General features: G+C 40.1%; 1 protein-coding gene across 1 annotated transcript in view; it reads left to right on the top strand.

Annotated features, from left to right (window-relative positions):
* Positions 1-2,270: 2,270 nt before the first annotated feature.
* LOC125240193 (ankyrin repeat domain-containing protein 50) overlaps positions 2,271-19,553 on the top strand; it is a 50,140-nt gene continuing 32,857 nt past the window's right edge. Inside the window, exons 1-10 of the mRNA XM_048148017.1 lie at positions 2,271-2,596; positions 2,906-3,049; positions 5,759-5,858; positions 7,797-7,896; positions 8,358-8,480; positions 8,761-8,894; positions 10,095-10,253; positions 11,137-11,220; positions 12,409-12,538; positions 14,865-14,931. Of these exons, the coding sequence (XP_048003974.1) occupies positions 3,040-3,049; positions 5,759-5,858; positions 7,797-7,896; positions 8,358-8,480; positions 8,761-8,894; positions 10,095-10,253; positions 11,137-11,220; positions 12,409-12,538; positions 14,865-14,931 (907 nt within the window). The 5' untranslated portion in view covers positions 2,271-2,596; positions 2,906-3,039. The remainder of the gene's footprint in view (positions 2,597-2,905; positions 3,050-5,758; positions 5,859-7,796; positions 7,897-8,357; positions 8,481-8,760; positions 8,895-10,094; positions 10,254-11,136; positions 11,221-12,408; positions 12,539-14,864; positions 14,932-19,553) is intronic.

Below are 19,553 nucleotides of genomic sequence, written 5' to 3'. Positions count from 1 at the left end.
CTGGGTCGTCGAAGATTAAGACACACTATCAATTTTACAATAACTGATAGGTAAACAACTTGGTTTAGAACAATTATAGCGTGGACAGTTCCGAGGTAGCTCTAAGACTTCTTGTCTCTAGCGTGGTCCGCCAGAGAGTGCTGGGTCTCAGGGATCCCGGCTCCGTCCTAGCGCACGAAGTGGGGACAACTGGTGGGGTGGACAACTGGTTGGTTGGACAACTGGTTGGGTGGACAACTGGTTGGGTGGACAACTGGTTGGTTGGACAACTGGTTGGTTGTGACGTCAGCTGTCCAGCTGCAACTCTTCGCGCGCTGCGCTACAATTGACTGTCCGTGCCAAAATCCGGTCTGTCTCCGACAAGTTTATTAGTTATTATTACGTTTACATAAACCATATAAACATTTTTTTTGACAGGCGAAACTCCGAAGAGGAGCGACTTATCAGCAAGTTTCAAGAACTGGGTGACGATGGCGAAGACAGCTCCAAACCTCTTCTGGCCGATAGCGAAGGTTTGTGTCAATGATATTTAGCACTAAGAATAAAAATCGTTTTGTTTAAGCGACTGGTAAATATCAAATGACATTTCGCACATAATTTCCGAAAAACTCATTGGTACTAACCGGGGTTCGAACAAACCTACGGATTGAAATGGATAAAAAACCTTCATCGGTGTATATTGTTTCTATGTCCAAAGAGGATCGAGTATTATAGAGAGTTACTGTCAAAGTAAAATGTGTAATCACAGTGCATAGACTGCCATCTGTTGACACAAGCTTAAAACTTTTGAACCTCAGTTTTGACAATTTGGCCCATATTGTTAGCATGACATGTGTAAAAATGTCAAATATTAATATTAGCGCTATCTAGCCGAGCGTTCCCCAAAGGTGTAACGCCATCTTGGCCACCGTACCTTTTTCGCTATGGCTTTGATTACGTTTATATCTTAGACTTTATCCGTCTATACGGAGTTACATATGCCTTTGATCTGTGGTATAGTAGCCAAATGTAAAGTTATATTTTGTCGGCAGACCAACGAACTGACGACGAAGATGTCGGCGGGCGACGCGCGCGCACGATCGACCGCATACACGAGAGGGACAACTATACTGACTCCATGGCCGACGCTAGCGCTGAAAATGTATGTATACGTCCAATAGGCTAGTTTCCTACTAGTCAAATCAGCTTCTTTTTAAGAACTGTCAAAACGATTTGCTAGTATGGAATTAATATGAAATACTGAGGAGTGACGTCACGGTCAATTCATTTACTTTTTATCTTTCTCTTTGACTTATTAAATAGAAATTTTGTTGAAATACAACTACAGTCCATATATTTATTCAAATTTTGTGGAGCTTTATTTCGTGCAGTGCATAAAATATTTTATTTTAAGTATAGGAAACTAGCCTATTTAAGATGTAGTCCGCTTTACATCAGGCGGGCCGTATACTTGTTTGCCACCGACGTAGTATAAAAAAAAATAGTGAATGGACACCTTCCGCTAGATTTGCGGCGAGTGATGGTCGTGCACCTAGCGAATATGTGATAACCACAAAATTTCAATTTAAAAATACCCTATATAGTGGCTAGTCACCGGCATAAATATGTCATGATTTCTATACCTTGTCACATTAACGTTTTGTTTGATCGTCAAACAATTTAAAGCGACAAGGTACAGAAATCTTCACTTATTTATGCCGGTGACTGGACCGATTTTCATGAAACATGGCTAAGAACACTCCCGACTAATTCAGCTTTCAAACAAAAATCTAAATCGGTTCATCCGTTCAGGATACTACGCTACAGACACACAGTTACACAGACAGATACGTCAAACTTATATCACCCTATCGTTTTTGCGTCGAGGATCCATTAAGGTTGCAATAAATCGTCCTGTTTACAGAGCTTTCAATAATAGAAATAATTAAACAGTTTTTTTAAATAAACTCCTTTTTTGCAGGTACCAGAAATCCTACCCCGCTCCAGCGTAAAACCAACCAACCCATTCGCAACAGACGAAAAAGAGAACCCTCTCTACGAAAACCACGAAAACTTGTTCCTACGCAACATTTCTTCTCGACAATCCAAAGAAATACGCAACTCCAGACTGCTCAGACAAAGCTCCGAACCGCTTACCGAGAAAAAACCAAGCGTCCTACAGAAATCTTTATCCACAGAGCAAAAAACTGACAGCGAAAACGAAAAGAACAGCCCTCCGAAATCTAGAATACCTGTAGCCAACTTCAAATACCCTAACAAGAGCGAATTAAAACCGAATTCAGTAGAAAATTCGCCGCACAGAAAACAAAAGAGAAAGATTTACCTGAATATCAGAATGTTCTAGAACGGGATAAGAAAGATGATGATCCCCCACCTATACCTTCTTTACCAGTCAGTCCAAGAACTCTAATAGCGAACGCGTATTATGATAAATTGTTGTCAGAGCCTGAGATTCAGCAGGCGTTGCTGCCACACAATTTGGAGAAAAACCCGGACGAGTGTTTTAAGAAAGCGCTTTTGTTTCCGCTTTTGGAGATCGATCCGCCTAAGCAGTGCTTGTTTTTGTTGGTGGATGCTATAGATGAAGGGCTTAATGGTAAGATGTTTTTAACTATTCTTTCATATTTGACGACTGGTCTGGCCTAGCGCGTAGTGACCCTGCCTGTTACGCCGCGGTCCCGGGCTCGAATCCTGGTAAGGGCATTTATTTGTGTGATGAGCAGTTGAGCACAGATATTTGTTCCTGAGTCATGGATGTTTTCTACGTATATAAGTATTTATATATATCGTTGTCTGAGTACCCACGACACAAGCCTTCTTGAGCTTACCGTGGGCCTCAGTCAATCTGTGTAAGAATGTCCTATAATATTTATTATTATTTAATATTTATATTTATTTTTCTCAGGACAACCGCCAGAGCGAGACAGCACGACGGAGTCTCGCACTGTTGCCGCTCTCCTCTCACGCCATCAGCACCTGTTCCCACAATGGCTGCTACTCGTATGCTGCGCCAGACGACAGAGCAAGAGTCTCACTAAGATGTTCACAGGTTAGTATAAGCTGACGCAATTGTTCGTTAGATGGCGCTGTGCCGGTCGACGCGATTCCTACATCGCTATATCGATGGTTCAATGTAAATACAGTAGAACCCGCTTAATACGATTCTGAGGGGACCCAGCCAAAAAAGCGTATTATACGGGAAATCGTATTAAAGGTGAAAAAATTGTGTTTCATCGTAAACTTTTAATATGGTTACTTTTTCTTGGAGCGACAATGCTTTTCTTCTTATTTTTGACATCACTGATCCAGAGATGGGACAAAGAATTCAGAAACTCAACACCGACACTCAACACCGCAGCAGTGATAATGAGCGAAGTGTATGTAGGTAGGTACGAACTATCGCACTAACCGCTGAGTTAGGACGACAAATTAGAAATTTATCTTTACGGGTGGCGGTGTCGCCAGAATCGCGTAATTAGTACAGTACAATTAGTTCCGATTTTTGTCACCCGCATAAATAAAGTTGTAAAGTAATGCAAGGTGGATGGTTTTAGATGGTGTATTAAGCGGGGACGCGAATCGTATTAACCGTGAAAAAATGTCTGATAGACTGTAGTACATTGTGTAGAGCGGGAAGTGAAGGATTACGAACGAGAGGCTGTTTGAAGCCCGACGCCGAACTCGAGTTTGTAATCCTATAACCGCCCGTGATACACACTCGCTCGTAAACGGTGTTATTACATGCCTGCATACTGGTACGTAATGAGCTATTGGCCCTAGGGCAGTAAAGTGAATACCTGGGTGGGGTCTTCCACGACCTGTCAAAAATTACGAGATGGCGGACGAATGTTCGAAATGTCAGTGTAGGTATTTCAATACATTTAGTTTAAAATATGGTTATTACTTCGCGAGTGTGATGAAAAACATTTTTCATCACATTTGCTGTTTAAAGGTCTCATTGCGTCTACGTGTACTGAAGAATAATAATAATTTGATTTTTTTGATAATAATTTGATTTGAATATGATAATTTGAAGTTAAAACTCTCTGTAAGCAATACATCAAAACTGTACCTAGCGTAAACTTTACTTATATAGTTCTACCCACTTAGATTATGTAAGGGAGTCCCCTCTGCCAACAAACTGTTTTGCAGTTTGGCAGAAGATTTAATATTGTTAAAAAGGGCAATACTTCAGGCAAAGGATGTTTCAATCAGCAGAGGATTTTTGTTGCACAACCAAAATTTGACAATTAAGCTATAAAAGATATTATACGGTATGAAAAATACATATGCAGAAGCCTGCGGCTGTCGTGAATATATCACGACACTCGTATGTAATGACCCCCTTACCTCCCTTGTTGCACAATGTACTAATGTATATCACGGGCGGCTGAAGGGTCACAAACTCGAGTTGAGCATTTCTTTTTTTTTTGCCACTTTTATGAAGTGTAATATTTCTGAAAAAAAAAAATGCTATTTCTACTCAGAATTACTAGCCTTTTCAATCCTAGTAGTTAAAAAAATTGTCCCATACGATTTTTTCTTATTTTGTTACCATTTTCCGTACATCTTGTATGGGGTAACAAAAGAGGAAAGTAACAGAAATGTATGGAAAATTGGGACACATTGTCTCCCAGTGAGATTGAAAGTAGATAGATAGATATACGTTTATTTGTTTGTCACAATACACACAGAATACACAAAAGAAATAAGTTACAAAAAAGAATTAGAATACATACTTAATAAGCAAATTGGAAAACAGGAAATTACACAGATTTTTACCATAGCGTACTATGATACTGTGCGCGTCGCAACAAGACAAAAGGGTTACGGCTCAGTATTACGCTACGCCCTGAGCACTGATATTCTGCCGGAACCGGATCAGATCACGATAACACATAATTGATTGAATAAGAAATATTGTAAAGAGATGAAATTATATACCTAAAATATCTATATATATTGGCCCTACTTACTATGAGCACTTACCTGCCGATCTGTGAAATGAGCCATGTGACGAAGCATTTAAGCGCAAATTGAGAAACCTTTTGTTAGATAACCCCATGTACTCTGTAAATGAGTACATGGATTTGAATTTTTAATGACCGATGATATAATTATACCTATATTTCTCTGTTATATAATATTTTCTTGCTTCGTGATAATTTCATGATATTGTAACTTAATTTATTAATTTTATTTAGCTTGGCATGTGTATTTTCTTTCTTTGTAAATGACGATCCTCATTTGGGAGACACAATTATTTTTATTTGGAATTTATTATGTAATTTTTGACGATCATGATGAGAAGATAAACATAATTTTGACATGTAGCAAATTTATAGTGTAATTTTTATCATGAAATAAAGAAATCTAATCTAATCTAATCTATCTATAAATAATTGCCTATGAAACGAGTGAGATGAATGCTATGATGAAAAGAAATGTGTGTTTGATCTGTTAGATCGATAGATAGTAAAATAATTGCTCCAGCTAGAGCTAAAGCTGAAGCTAAATCCGGTAATCTGCAACCAGGTAGCCATAAGGGATACCCAAACCTTTGTTTTTCTAAAAGATATTTTTTAAAATGACGTTTAAAAGTAAATTTAGTTTTACTCGTGTATCTGAGTACAATTGACCTAAAATTCCCTAAAACAATAAAAAAAAAATATTGGCAAAAAAAAAAGAAATGCTCAGTTATTAAAGCCGCATTATCTGCCTTAATCCAGAATTGACTAATGTATTAATTGGGCCGCAGGGTTCAGGAAGATAACCCTGGACGAACTTCAGCGCGCACACGTGTCGGCCGATGTTCAGAGATACGTTCTATCTAGACTAGATACGGAGCCAAGACTCAGGTAAGCTTATAAATAAGTCAAGACGTAGTCCCGTGGTAGTGCGCTGGCTTCGTACGCAGATGTTCTCGGGTTCAATTCTGACAGCGATCTTTTGCTGAGGGGGTATTGGTGCCTTACAACCATGTTCCCGAAACCCCCTCACAAAAGCGCGCGGCGGAACACCCCAGGGGGTTTAGTCGGTGAGAGTCCGACATACCCACTGGCTTCTCCCGGGCCAGTGGGATCCATAATGGATTCCCCCTGGGTCAAAAAAAAAAGTAAGCTTATACATGACTGTCATAAACTTGTGTGTTTAACGCTAAAAAAGACATATGTAACTCCGTGTAGCCGGACAAAGTCTAAGAAAAAAACGTACCTCAAAACCATACAGGATAATTTTTAAGAAAAAAAAAACCGCCTTCCTTTGGGGTTCTGGTGATAAATACTTTCAAATGTTGGATTATGTTATCAATTCGTCTGTATATTTTTTAATGTTTGTTATTCGATATCTCTGTCATTTCTGAACCAATTTTGAAATCTGGATGATTCTGAAGTACTTACAGATGAGAATGATTATCAGAACGGAACTCTAACCAGGGGCGGCTCACTCTTCATCAGCAGTTCCACTGCACCAAATGTCACTGTTCTGGACGTAAGTGCATGCTGTTCTTATAAAAATACCAAAGTCACTATAAGTGTGCCGTTCAGATTTGAGGAGTTCCGTTCTGACCATCATCAGCAATTCCACTGCACCAAATATCACTGTTCTGGACGTAAGTGCATGCTGTTCTTATAAAAATACCAAAATCACTATAAGTGTGCCGTTTAGATTTGAGGAGTTCCATTCTGACCATCATCAGGAGTTCCACTGCACCAAATATCACTGTTCCGTACGTAAATGCATGCTGTTCCTTTAAAAACACAAAAATCACCATATGTATGCCTTTCAGATTTGAGGAGTTCCCTCGATTGCTCCAGGATCCCATCATCAGAACTGGGTTCTGAGAAAAATGGGACCAATCTGTATGCATATACATTCAATCAAAAATCGGTCTAGTAACGACGGAGATATCGAGGAACAAACATTAAAAAAAAAAAAACACAGACGACTTGATAACCCCTTCCTTTGAGATTTGGAAGGCGGTTATAAATGTACGGTGACCTAGATGGCGATACACCTCTGTGGGACGCTCGGCTAAATGGCGCTAATATTAATATTTGACATTTTTAACCCCCGACGCAAAAACGACAGGGGATAAGTTTGACGTGTCTGTCTGTCTGTGGCATCGTAGCTCCCGAACGGATGAACCGATTTAGATTTAGTTTTTTTTCGTCTGAAAGCTGTGTTAGTCGGGAGTGTTCTTAGCCATGTTTCATGAAAATCGGTCTACTATGTCGCAGTCGGGGGTTTTTTCAAAATTTAAATTTTGTGGTTAGGTTTTGTATACAGACAGAACCGTTGAATGTTTTATTTAACATTTTTTCTACTCCCGTGTTGTTATTCTTCATTTACCGTGTCGTTCATAGATTGTTAAAACCCTACATAAAAGATGCCCGCCCCCGGCCGGCGCCCCGCGTACCCACGCATACGATATAGCTCTTACAGCATTGTTATTTAGCCGTTAAGGGATATAGCGGGCCGCGGGGCGCCGGCCGGGGGCGGGCGGCGGCGCGGGGGAGAGCGAGCGACAGGGTGAGTGCAGAAACATTGCAGAGGACAAGTCAAAATACTTGTAGGAAACAGTGCGAATTTCACGAAAGTTATTCTAGAAAACTATTCAAAAGTATGTGCATGGTCGTAGAAAAAGTATTGTATGCAACGGTGTTTAACTGAGTCAAAAAATACTCGTGGCGTCTTAATAACAATTTTCGGCTTCGCCTCAAATTGTTACCCACGCCACTCGTCTTTTTTGACCTCCTTTAAACGCCTGTTGCATAAAATACTATTGTTTTCAACAGAGCACGCGTTTCTCACGACGCGACGGCCGCTGCGGCCGCCGCGGCGGCGCTCGACCATCTACGAATCAAGAGCGATGGTTGCCTTCTGTACTTAGAGAAGGTACGTATAGTAGAGTTATATAGAACAGGATATAAACTGTGCCTTCCTTCGTAAAGAGAAGCCCACAACCCACAACACAAGCCTTCTTGAGCTTACCGTGGGACTCAGTCTTTTTGTTGACGACCGGTTTGGCTCAATCGGTAGTGACCCTGCCTGCTACGCCGCGGTCCCGGGTTCGAATCCCGGTAAGGGGATTTATTTGTGTGGTGAGCACAGATATTTGTTCCTGAGTCATGGACGTTTTCTACGTACATAAGTATTTGTATATTATGTATATCTTTGTCTGAGTACCCACAACACAAGCCTTCTTGAGCTTACCATGGGGCTCAGTCAATCTGTGTAAGAATGTCCTATAATATTTATTTATTTGCCATGTACCACTACTAAGAATTACCCCAAGTATGAACGCCATATCGTGATATCCCCACGTACATACCCATAATTTAAATATTTATCTACAGGTGTTAGACGGAGTGGCAGATGGGTTCATAGCGCTCCGCGAAATCAAGGAGATACCGGGGACACTCAACGGGTTATATCTATGGCTGGCTCAGCGGTTGTTCCATGGACGGCGGTTTACTAAGGTACCGTCACTATTATTTTGTTACTTGTCTATTTAAGACGACGCAAAAACGACGGGGTGTTATAAGTTTGACGTGTCTGTCTGTCTGTTTGTGTATGAGTATGTCTGTGTCATCGTAGCTCCTGATCGGATGAACCGATTTAGATTTAGTGTTTTTTGTTTGAAAGCTGAGTTAGTCGGGAGTGTTCTTAGTCATGTTTCATGGAAATGGGAGATAACCAGTAAAAAAATAATAATTTACTGGTTATCTCCTTTCGTCTTTAAACGAATATATTTTGCAGGTCCGTCTATTACTGGACGTGCTGTTAGCCGCTCGTTGCGGTGTCACTGAGGAAATGCTGTACAAATGTCTACTCACCAAGGAGTACAGTGTTACTAGAGAGGACTTCAACAGGCGCCTACATTTACTTAGAAGGTGAGTTTACAACATATTTAAAGTTACAAAAAAGTGCTTTACATAATGTAGGACTTTACAGTAATAAGAAGTTACTAAATAAAAAGTTTATTTGCAAAAAAACGTGACGTTTCTAAAACCCCTAACACACCCCTAACAGAGTTCCTCTGACCAAGATGGCGTTACACCTTTGGGGAACGCTCAGCTAGATGGCGCTAATATTAATATTTGACATTTTAACACATATTAAGCTAAGAATATGGGCCAAATTGTCAAAACTGAGGTTCAAAAATTTTAAGCTTGTGTCGAGAGATGGCAAGTCTATGCACTGTGATTACACATTTTACTTCGACAGTAACTCTCTATAATACTAGATGCTCTTTGTTATTATTATTGCAAACGGGACTTAATCCCGTATTATTATGTTTTTAACAAAGACCTCCGACGTTTGTTTCAAGGATGCCGTTTTAGTGTTAAATACATAATACCAGCAATTGCAATTTTAAATATTTGTAATAATCATGTAAGTTTAAATCAGTGATATGTGACTATTGTCACGAGGGCGCCGTTATTCTGATGTATGCGGTGACAGTTCAGTAGTATGCTTCCTTGTTTTGTATTGTTGTTTTTTATCAAGGTGTGCAATAAAGAGTATTGTATTGTAGTATGAAATTCCGCAACATGGCGCGTAGAATTTTTTTTTAATACTACGTCGGTGGCAAACAAGCATACGGCCCGCCTGATGTAAAGCGGTCACCGTAACCTATGGACGCCTGCAACTCAAACAGTGTCACATGCGCGTTGCCACCCCATTAGAAACTTGTACATTCCCTTTTGCTGTGTTAAGTACACAGCAAAAAGGAGTGTACAAGTTCTAAGGAGGGTTCGGGTTGCCGACGACTCAAAGGACAATAGACCGTAAGTCCTCCCGTCATCAGCACACCGCACCCTCGTTGAGCTCACCAGCCGCCTTACTCACCGACAGGAACACAACACTATGAGTAGGGTCTAGTGCTATTTGGCTGCGGTCTTCTGTAAGGCGGAGGTACTACCCCAGTTGGGCTCTGCTCTAGATTCGAGCGAGACGATATCCGCTGTGCTGTGCCCTACCACACAAAGCGGAATATCATTCGCTATGCCCTACCCCCTACAGATATTTATGATCAGCCTTTAAATATTACAGGTAGAAGACAATTTTTTTATACCATTCAAAACTTACAGGATACTAGTAATGGAGCGTTCAACGGGCTACCTCTCAATCTTCCATCACTCATTCGCCGTGTGGCTCTTGGATGTTAAACACTGCACGCGGCGCTATCTTTGCTGCCCTGCTGACGGCCACGCTGCCCTCGCCATGTATTATACTCTACTTGCTAAAAGGTAACGTTTTTCTTAGTTATTCTTTATTTAAATTGACAAAAAGTTTAGGCTTAACGACCCCAAGTATGAATGCCATATCGGGATATTGAATAAACGTAGCCATGGTACAAACCTTTCTTGGACATGTGACTGCAGGGTTAGCAGTTTAGCACATGATTGCCGCGAGAGTATGTCGCCGCTAGAAAGACTACCCGTCCTTGTGTCATTAATACAGTTAGAAGAAGACGTATCATCTATCTCGCGTCAATCATGTGCTAGGCCTACTGTTGTATATAAAATATCTCTGAAGAGTAGTATTTTCTCGCCATTTACTGCTAAAAGGTAAGACATACGACCAGTCTGGCCTAGCGCGTACTGACCCTGCCTGCTACTCCGCGGTCCTGGGTTCGAATCCCGGTAAGGGCATGTATTTGTGTGATGAGCACAGATAGTTGTTCCTGAGTCATGGATGTTTTCTATGTATTATTTATATATTATGTATGTAGTTGTCTGAGTACCCACAACACAAGCCTTCTTGAGCTTACCGTGGGACTCAGTCAATCTGTGTAAGAAAGTCCTATAATGTTTATTTGTTTACCCCAACTATGAACGCCATATTGTTATATCAAATGATCATAGCCGTAATAAAAAAGATCTAGAAAAGGTATCTTGGCTTCCTTTGCTGCCTAAAAGGTACTACTACCTAAAATGTAAAGGTTTTTCTACTTGTTCTTTATTAACATTGACAAAAAGTTAAGGTTTAATGCCCCCAAGTATGAATGCCATATCGGGATATCGAATAAACGTAACCATAATAAAAGTCTTCTACAACTAAAAATGGTATAAGATGACCGTTGTTTTTTTTTGTTATTTTACAATAACGTGTATTTATAATTTGTTACAGATTGAGCGCTCTAGAAATACATAACTACGTGTTCCATATGACAAGTTTGGAACAACATATGGCCTCACAGAAAAAAAAGACTAGGTGAGTAACCATCAAATATTTGTGACGTTTTCAATCAGAAGATGGCGCCACCCTATTAGTCCATACGTGAGAGCGAGATGATATGTTTTTTCTCTCTCGCATATGAATGACAGTGACATGCCTAGACACTTGCATACGCGGCATGGCGTGATAAAATGTCAGTGTGCCTCCTCATTGTCTTTAAGTTCGATTTCATATTGAACCTATATATTATGCCGATACCTTTTTGACAATAATGGCAACCGACAATAAGTAAATAAGAGATACGGAGCCACTGAACTGCCAAGGAGTGGAATTCCTTGCCGGCCGCTATATTTCCGAGCTCATATAGCCCGGCAACCTTCAAATCAAGAGTGAACAGGTATTTTCTGGGCGAGCTCACTCCATTGTAGGCCACATCTTTGCCTTTGGCTAGTCTGTGGTCAAGAGTAAGTCCATTTATAATAATAATAATAAAACTCTTGGTACAGTGGCTTAACGGCCACTGGGCAGAAAGCGGTGTACACCTCTCGACACCGTTGAGCCATCTTGGATGTCGCTTTTTGTGGGGGCCCATCTTGTGGGGACGAATCACCGTCTGCCGGAAATAAAATTGGATACCGTTTTATTAGGCAGGCGTCCGGTTTTTCATCCCATAGCCCAGTATTTAGTCCATCACTTTCATCCAATAGCCCAGTTCATTTTAGACTCCATTAACTCTCAAATAGTCCTTACACCCTGGCGGGTGTTGCCTCTGCGTGTGTCCCATGATACGGGCAAGGGCAACATCCGCTCGGTGTACCCCTTACATTTCATTAAAGTGTCAAAGGGCCTCTACGCGTTGGCTTCGGTCCCGCGAACGCCTCCCAAAGGTCCGAAACCCCATTGTTCCGTGATGGGAAAGACATACAAAAAACTCTTAGCACTTATCGTTATCTGGCTACCCACAATACAAGCCTTTTCAGTTTACCATGGGACTCAGTCAATCTGTGTAAGAATGTAGTATACTATTTATTTACTACATTCTTACACAGAGCGCGGCTTCGCTCGCGATAGAAAGAGACAAAAAGTAGCCTGTCACTCTCCACCCCTTCAATTATCCCCACTTAAAAAATCACGTGAATTCGTCGCTCCGTTTTGCCGTGAAAGACGGACAAACAAACAGACACACACACTTTTTATAATATTAGTATGGATTTATTGTTGCAGTGATCAAGAAGAAGTGATAGACCTCCACACGCTAGTACTGTTGTGGGTACTAGATTCGGGCTGCGACGTGGAGTCTGCGTTGCGAAGGGAAAACGATACTATGCGACAGCTTGAGACTATCGACACTCAGGTACGGAAAATAACCACAAAATTAAAATTTTGAAAAAACCCCCGACCGCGACATAGTAGACCGATTTTGATGAAACATGGCTAAGAACACTCCCGACTAACTCAGCTTTCAGACAAAAAAAACTAAATCTAAATCGGTTCATCCGTTCAGGAGCTACGATGCCACAGACAGACACACCGACAGACAGACAGGCAGATAAACATATCAAACTTATAACACCCCTTCGTTTTCGCGTCGGAGGTGAAAAATAGTTATAACGAATATACTAAAAACACGGTGGGCCTCAATAACCCGTAAGATTTTAACAGTCCATTCCTGACCACATTTAGACACAATAATGTCATGAAATATCCGGATTTGGCTTAGATTCAGAGATAAAACTAAAACTGTTCTTCGTCATAACTCAAGCAGAAACATATATGTATTTTATACATATTTACATGTGCTCTAGAGTTTTGCAATAATTTCGAAATATTTTTATCCATTTTATTATAACGGGTTGATAAAGAAATCGGGTCAATGACCCACTTTTAACTCTCTGAATGGACGTGAAACATATGAAATTCTCGAAACAGGAAGACCCTAGTGATATAAAATATGCCAATCATTTTGCAATTCAACTTTGTTAGTTATTCTCTAACTCACACACGATAATGAAAATCTATTCTTGGTGAAAAAATTGTACGAACATTTTTTTTTAGACAAAATCCAGTAGACAGTGTAGATCAAGAAAGTTATTCAAGGTATTCTAGAGAACTATTTAAGAAATAAGGACATGGTCGTAGAACAAGTATTGTATGCAACGGTGTTTAACTGAGTCAATAACCTAACCACAAAATTAAAATTATGAAAAAACCTCTGACTGCGACATAGTAGACCGATTTTCATAAAACATGGCTAAGAACACTTCCGACTAACTCAGTTTTCAGACAAAAAAAAACTAAATCTAAATCGGTTCATCCGTCCAGGAGCTACGATGCCACAGCCAGACACACACACAGACAGACAGACAGACAGACAGACAGACAGACAAACAGATAGACAGACAGACAGACAAACAGATAGACAGACAGACGGACAGTACACCCCTTCGTTTTTGCGTCGGGGGTTAAAAAATACTCGTGGCGTCTTTATTAATAACTAGCTTTTGCCCGCGGCTTCGCTCGCGTTAGAAAGAGACAAAAAGTAACCTATGTCACTCTCCATCCCTTCAACTATCTCCACTTAAAAAATCATGTCAATTCGTCGCTCCGTTTTGCCGTGAAAGACGGACAAGCAAACAGACACACACACTTTCTCATTTATAATATTAGTGTGGATTATTGGTTTCGCCTCAAATTGTTACCCACGCCGCTCGCTTTGTTTGACCTCTCTTAAACACCGGTTGCATAAGATACTGTTATTCCACTACTTGTTTTTTTACAAGCTTTTATTCAACTTGCCTTGTTAATATGTTAGTGTGCGTCAAAACGTAGAAGCACAGAATATATAATAGTACAAGTACAGAAGGCTCACTCCTTTGATGTTCACAAAACGCCGCCATTATAAATTCTTACCTACATTAACAAACGGACCGCACGCGTGCAGACGACATTGAATTCTATTGCGCCGCGCGAAGGTCGTCGCCAGTGAATGGGCCGCGAACTCGCGGCCGCCGGCACGTACTTGTAGCGCGGCGAAAGGATCGCGGAGTGAGCCGCCCCTGGTAGAAGCTAAATTTGACCCACTTCCCGGATTGAGCTGAAATTTTGTACACATATGTAAATCACGTGACAACGCAATATTATGGTATCATGGAGCTGATCTGATGATGGAGCAGAAAGGTGGTCATAGGAACATGAAATGTCGTATCCCATCAAGGCAGGGGTTTTTAGAAACTTCTCGGAAAGCAGAAGAAAGATAGTCGGCGATAAAAGCTTGTGCCAAAATTTAATTTTTTTGCAAAAAAAAAAGTTATTTGGCCTCTGTTAAACATCGGTTGCACAGGATACTGTTATTCCACTACTTGTTTTTTTAACCTCCGACGCAAAAACGAAGGGGTGTTATAAGTTTGACGTGTCTGTCTGTGTGTATGTCTGTCTGTCTGTTTGTCTGTCTGTCTGTCTGTGTGTGTGTCTGTCTGTGGCATCGTAGCTCTCGAACGGATGAACCGATTTTGATTTAGTTTTTTTTGTCTGAAAGCTGAGTTAGTCGGGAGTGTTCTTAGCCATGTTTCATGAAAATCGGTCCACTAGGTCGCGGTCGGGGGTTTTTTCAAAATGTTAATTTTGTGGTTAGGTTATTCAGTACCTGAAAAGAGAGGTTTGAATGTACATGTTTGTTACAGAAAACTGAAAGTAAACCCGAAGATAAAGAAGGGGATCCGGATTCTGAAGGCAAAGATTCTATTTCCGGTAAGTATTATACAATATTAAAAGTGTACGCCACAATTTACCCCATTTACACAGTCGATTTCTACGACACCCACGGGAAGAAAATGCGAGGGTTTACTGGTGAAACCCGATATATCGAAATAATTTGTCCTTGAAATAACAACATTATGGAATTTCAAAAACCAGTTTGCCCAACTTATCGGGTTTCACCAACCAGTAAACCCTCGAGAGGGTGCGGAAATTCGGAACCCCTCACAAAATGGGCTTTTAAAATATACATGTGTAAAATATTTTTTAAATATACATATTTACTTATGTAAATACATAAACATGCGCTCTGGCTAACCCTTTTGGCAATACAGTCGTGAGTTTCTAAACGTATATGAATAAAATGAGCGTGGTAAAAATTAAAGTGGTTTACCTTACTTTATAATGTTTTCCTTATGAACCTCTCTGGCCAGTTTAAAACATTATTAATTTAATAAATATAAATGCCAGTGGTTTATTGTAGGTCATTAGTCTTATTCGTTATTGTCCTGATATCATCATCAGGCCTTGTACATCTTTACAGATGATTTAAGCAGCGTCTCAGATCTAGGGACAGCGGCGCTTGTGGCTATATAACCCGATTCGTGATCGGCATAACCTACCACATCTGTCACAAATAAAACTAGAATTAGTCTCTATCTCTACACGAGCGCGATCCTCGTTATGCCTTATTGCCCGTTTTCGGGCTAAGTTTTGAAACCAGGACCTGTCATGGGTTTCACGACCTCTTAAAAGGCTGGCCCTCCACTCGACGCGGTTTGCTGCTAGGTCCTCCCACGAGTTAAAATCTATGTTAAAAGCTACCATATCGCGCTTTACACAGTCCTTAAAGCGGAGGAGTGGGCGTCCTACATTGCGCTTGCCTGATGCGATTTGGCACAGCATAGTCCGTCTGGGCAAACGAGTACTGTCCATACGCTGCACATGTCCTGATATATTTCAAATAAATTGAACAGGTGCAGTATAAAAGTTCAATGATATATGTAGCTATGTACCTTACGATTTAAGTAAGAAGATTGAAATTGTAATGACTCAATATCTGAACTACATAAATTACTTTTATTTCCTTGTTTCCTTATAATTGTGTTTTCCATTTACGTAAAGAAACGTATCAGCATGTTTATTTGTATTTAAAAAACCGGCCAAGAGCGTGTCGGGCCACGCTCAGTGTAGGGTTCCGTAGTTTTTCGTATTTTTCTCAAAAACTACTGAACCTATCAAGTTCAAAACAATTTTCCTAGAAAGTTTTTATAAAGTTCTACTTTTGTGATTTTTTTCATATTTTTTAAACATATGGTTCAAAAGTTAGAGGGGGGGGGGGGACGCACTTTTTTTCCTTTAGGAGCGATTATTTCCGAAAATATTAATATTATCAAAAAACGATCTTAGTAAACCCTTATTCATTTTTAAATACCTATCCAACAATATATCACACGTTGGGGTTGGAATGAAAAAAAATATCAGCCCCCACTTTACATGTAGGGGGGGTACCCTAATAAAACATTTTCCATTTTTTATTTTTGCACTTTGTTGGCGTGATTGATATACATATTGGTACCAAATTTCAGCTTTCTAGTGCTTACGGTTACTGAGATTATCCGCGGACGGACGGACGGACGGACGGACGGACGGACAGACAGACATGGCGAAACTATAAGGGTTCCTAGTTGACTACGGAACCCTAAAAAACATTCATCGTTATTAAAATTTTTTGAAGAAAAGTTTCAAATAAAATTTTGGCGTGTTCCGATGTTTTTGAACGCCTCAGATGCAATAATATACTAAATGGCGACTTGACGAACGATGTCCAGTAAATCCATACTTAATATTATAAATGGGGAAGAGTGTAGTGTGTGTATTTGTTTGTCCGTCTTTCACTGCAAAACGGAGCGACGAATTGACGTGATTTTTTAAGTGGAGATAGTTGAAGGGATGGAGAGTGACATAGGCTGCGTATTGTCTCTTTCTAACCCCCACTTCCCTAAAATGGGGGGTGGAAGTTTATATGGAGCATTACGCAACCTTTAAATTTAACACGACCGAAGCCGCGGGCAAAAGCTAGTCACTCATAAAAGATATCCTTCCTCAATAAGATAAACGCTCAAATGCGAGTGTGCACGGAAAAACATCCCACTTTGTCGATTGCTATAAAGCCGCTTTGTCAGTTTATTCATATAAAGATACAATTAAATCTCGCCTCAATGGTAACCGACAAAGTGGGACGTTTTACTAAACACACTCACAAATTAACTGTCAAAAACAAACCGTGTCACTGTCAAGTGTCATTAGACCTCATTACTATATCATTTCCACAAACTGATTACCATTTACTATGAACCCTTATCACATCCTGTGTTTACATGTTGATATCAATCGGAATTCATCCTTATTGGTAATGAGAATGAATTGAAATTACATACAGACATACGTTATAATCACGTCTGTATCCCATAAAGGGGTAGGCAGAGCACATACTAAGTTTCAGTGCCACTCTTGGCAAAAAGGGGTTGAAAGAAATCCAAATTGTGACATTGCAGTGGCAGGTTGCCAGCCTCTCGCCTACGTCACAATTTAACCCATATCCTATAGTCGACTTCTACGACACCCACAGGAAGAAAGGGGGTGGTGAAATTCTTAACTCGTCACCACAAGGGGCCCAAAAATTTAATTGAATTGGAAATTAATCATAGTTTTATCGACTACTAGAACGTCCTAAGTCTATCCTTGTAAGACCCAATGTACATTACAATGTACATAGTGGTCGCAATCGAATTTGAATTTTTGATGAACCAAATAAAGTAGCGTTTCTTTTGTTTCCTTGGTTTTTGAAACTAACGAAATTCTTATCGATTTACTTAAAGAACGAAGTTCAAATGAAATAAAGTTTTTTTGCAAAAAAATCGTTTTTGGCACAAGCGTTTATCGCCGCCTGAACCTTTCTTTCAACAGTCATCTACTGTTCTCCGAGACGTTTCTAAAAATCCCTTACTCGGTGGGGATACGACGTTTCATAACAGAGTTCCTTTGTCTTTCTGTCTGTCCGTCTGTCTGTCTGTCTGTCTGTCTGTGTGTGTGTCTGTCTGTGGCATCGTAGCTCTCGAACGGATGAACCGATTTCCGATTTAATTTTTTTTTGTCTGAAAGCTGATTTAATCGGGAGTGTTCTTAGCCATACATACAACATACAATCACGCCTGTATCCCATAAAGGGGTAGGCAGAGCACATGAAACTACTAAAGTTTCAGGGCCACTCTTGGCAAATAAGGGGTTAAAGGAAAACGAAATATTCTTAGCCATGTTTCATAAAAATCGGTCCACTATGTCGAGGTCGGGGTTTTTTTCAAAATTTTAATTTTATGGTTAGGTTATATTTACACGGGAGCGACAATTTTTTTTTTATCGCCAATAGCTCATCGCTTACGGCCCGGCTACGACATTGGTCTAAGCGCGACAGCGGTGAGCGGCGGCCATACATTGGAGCGAGACACAGCGATGAGACTTTTCATTCGCACGTATGGCCGCCGCTCACCGCTGTCGCGCTTAGACCAATGTCGTGGCTGGGCCGTTACGGGCCTTTGGCGGGACCAGTGCCTCATTGAGAGATTATGTATCGTGTACAAGAAAATTCTGATGATATTTACATTGTGATAAAGTTGAATTTCAATGGATTCTTAATTAGTTTTAAGGAAAAAATCATTCGTTTTAAACAGTTGATATTTAACTGTGCTGGTGTATAGTTGTGCCTTGTGTTTTATAAATTTATGAATTAGAAAAGTTTCGTAACAGAATTTTTAATTAGTTACTAATTTACATACATAGATACATATCATCACGCCTGTATAAAGGGGTAGGCAGAGCACTAGCTGAACTACTAAGTTTTAGTGTCACTCTTGGCAAAAAGGGGTTGAAAGAAATCGAAATAGTGACATTGCAGTGAGCCATAAATTAACCCATATCCCACAGTTGACTTCTACGACACCCACGGAAGAAAGGGGTGGTGAAATTCTTAACCCGTCACCATACGAGTTACGAATTTAGTTTTTAAATAATAGATTTTTGGTTATAATGTTATATTTTTAAACTGTAGGTGTTACGAATAATAGAGACTAAGGTTTTACAAATTCACAGTGTAGTGTTCAGTGTGTGTAGTGGTGTGTTTGCCAAGAGTGGCACTGAAACCTGAGTAGTTTCATGTGCTCTGCCTACCCCTTCATGGGACACAGGCGTGATTGTATGTATGTATGTATGTATGTATGTACAGTGTAGTGTTTTTAAGGAATTAATCGTTTAGAAATGACAATGAAAGAAAGCAGAACTACATGGTATTGTAAGTATTAGCAATGCGATTTTGCTTTAATAAATGAATTCATAATATACTAAAACAATATCAAATTTTGCTTAGGCCCACTTGTACCAACCACTTAACTTAGGGTTTGTGGGATGTCAACTTTCAAATTCCTTATAAAATGGTGAGTTAGCCCTCGGGTTAACTCTCCATTTTCGTTGGTGCAAGTGGCCCTCAGTAGCCTGGATTATAGCTTATAAAGATAAATTTGAGAATCAAAATTGATTGGAATGGGTTATAAAAAAATTCC

This window comes from Leguminivora glycinivorella, chromosome 27 (assembly GCF_023078275.1).
Source record: "Leguminivora glycinivorella isolate SPB_JAAS2020 chromosome 27, LegGlyc_1.1, whole genome shotgun sequence".
Classification (NCBI taxonomy): Eukaryota; Metazoa; Arthropoda; class Insecta; order Lepidoptera; family Tortricidae; genus Leguminivora; species Leguminivora glycinivorella.
Note: the sequence above shows the minus strand (reverse complement) of the source record. Positions and strands in the feature narration are given on the sequence as shown.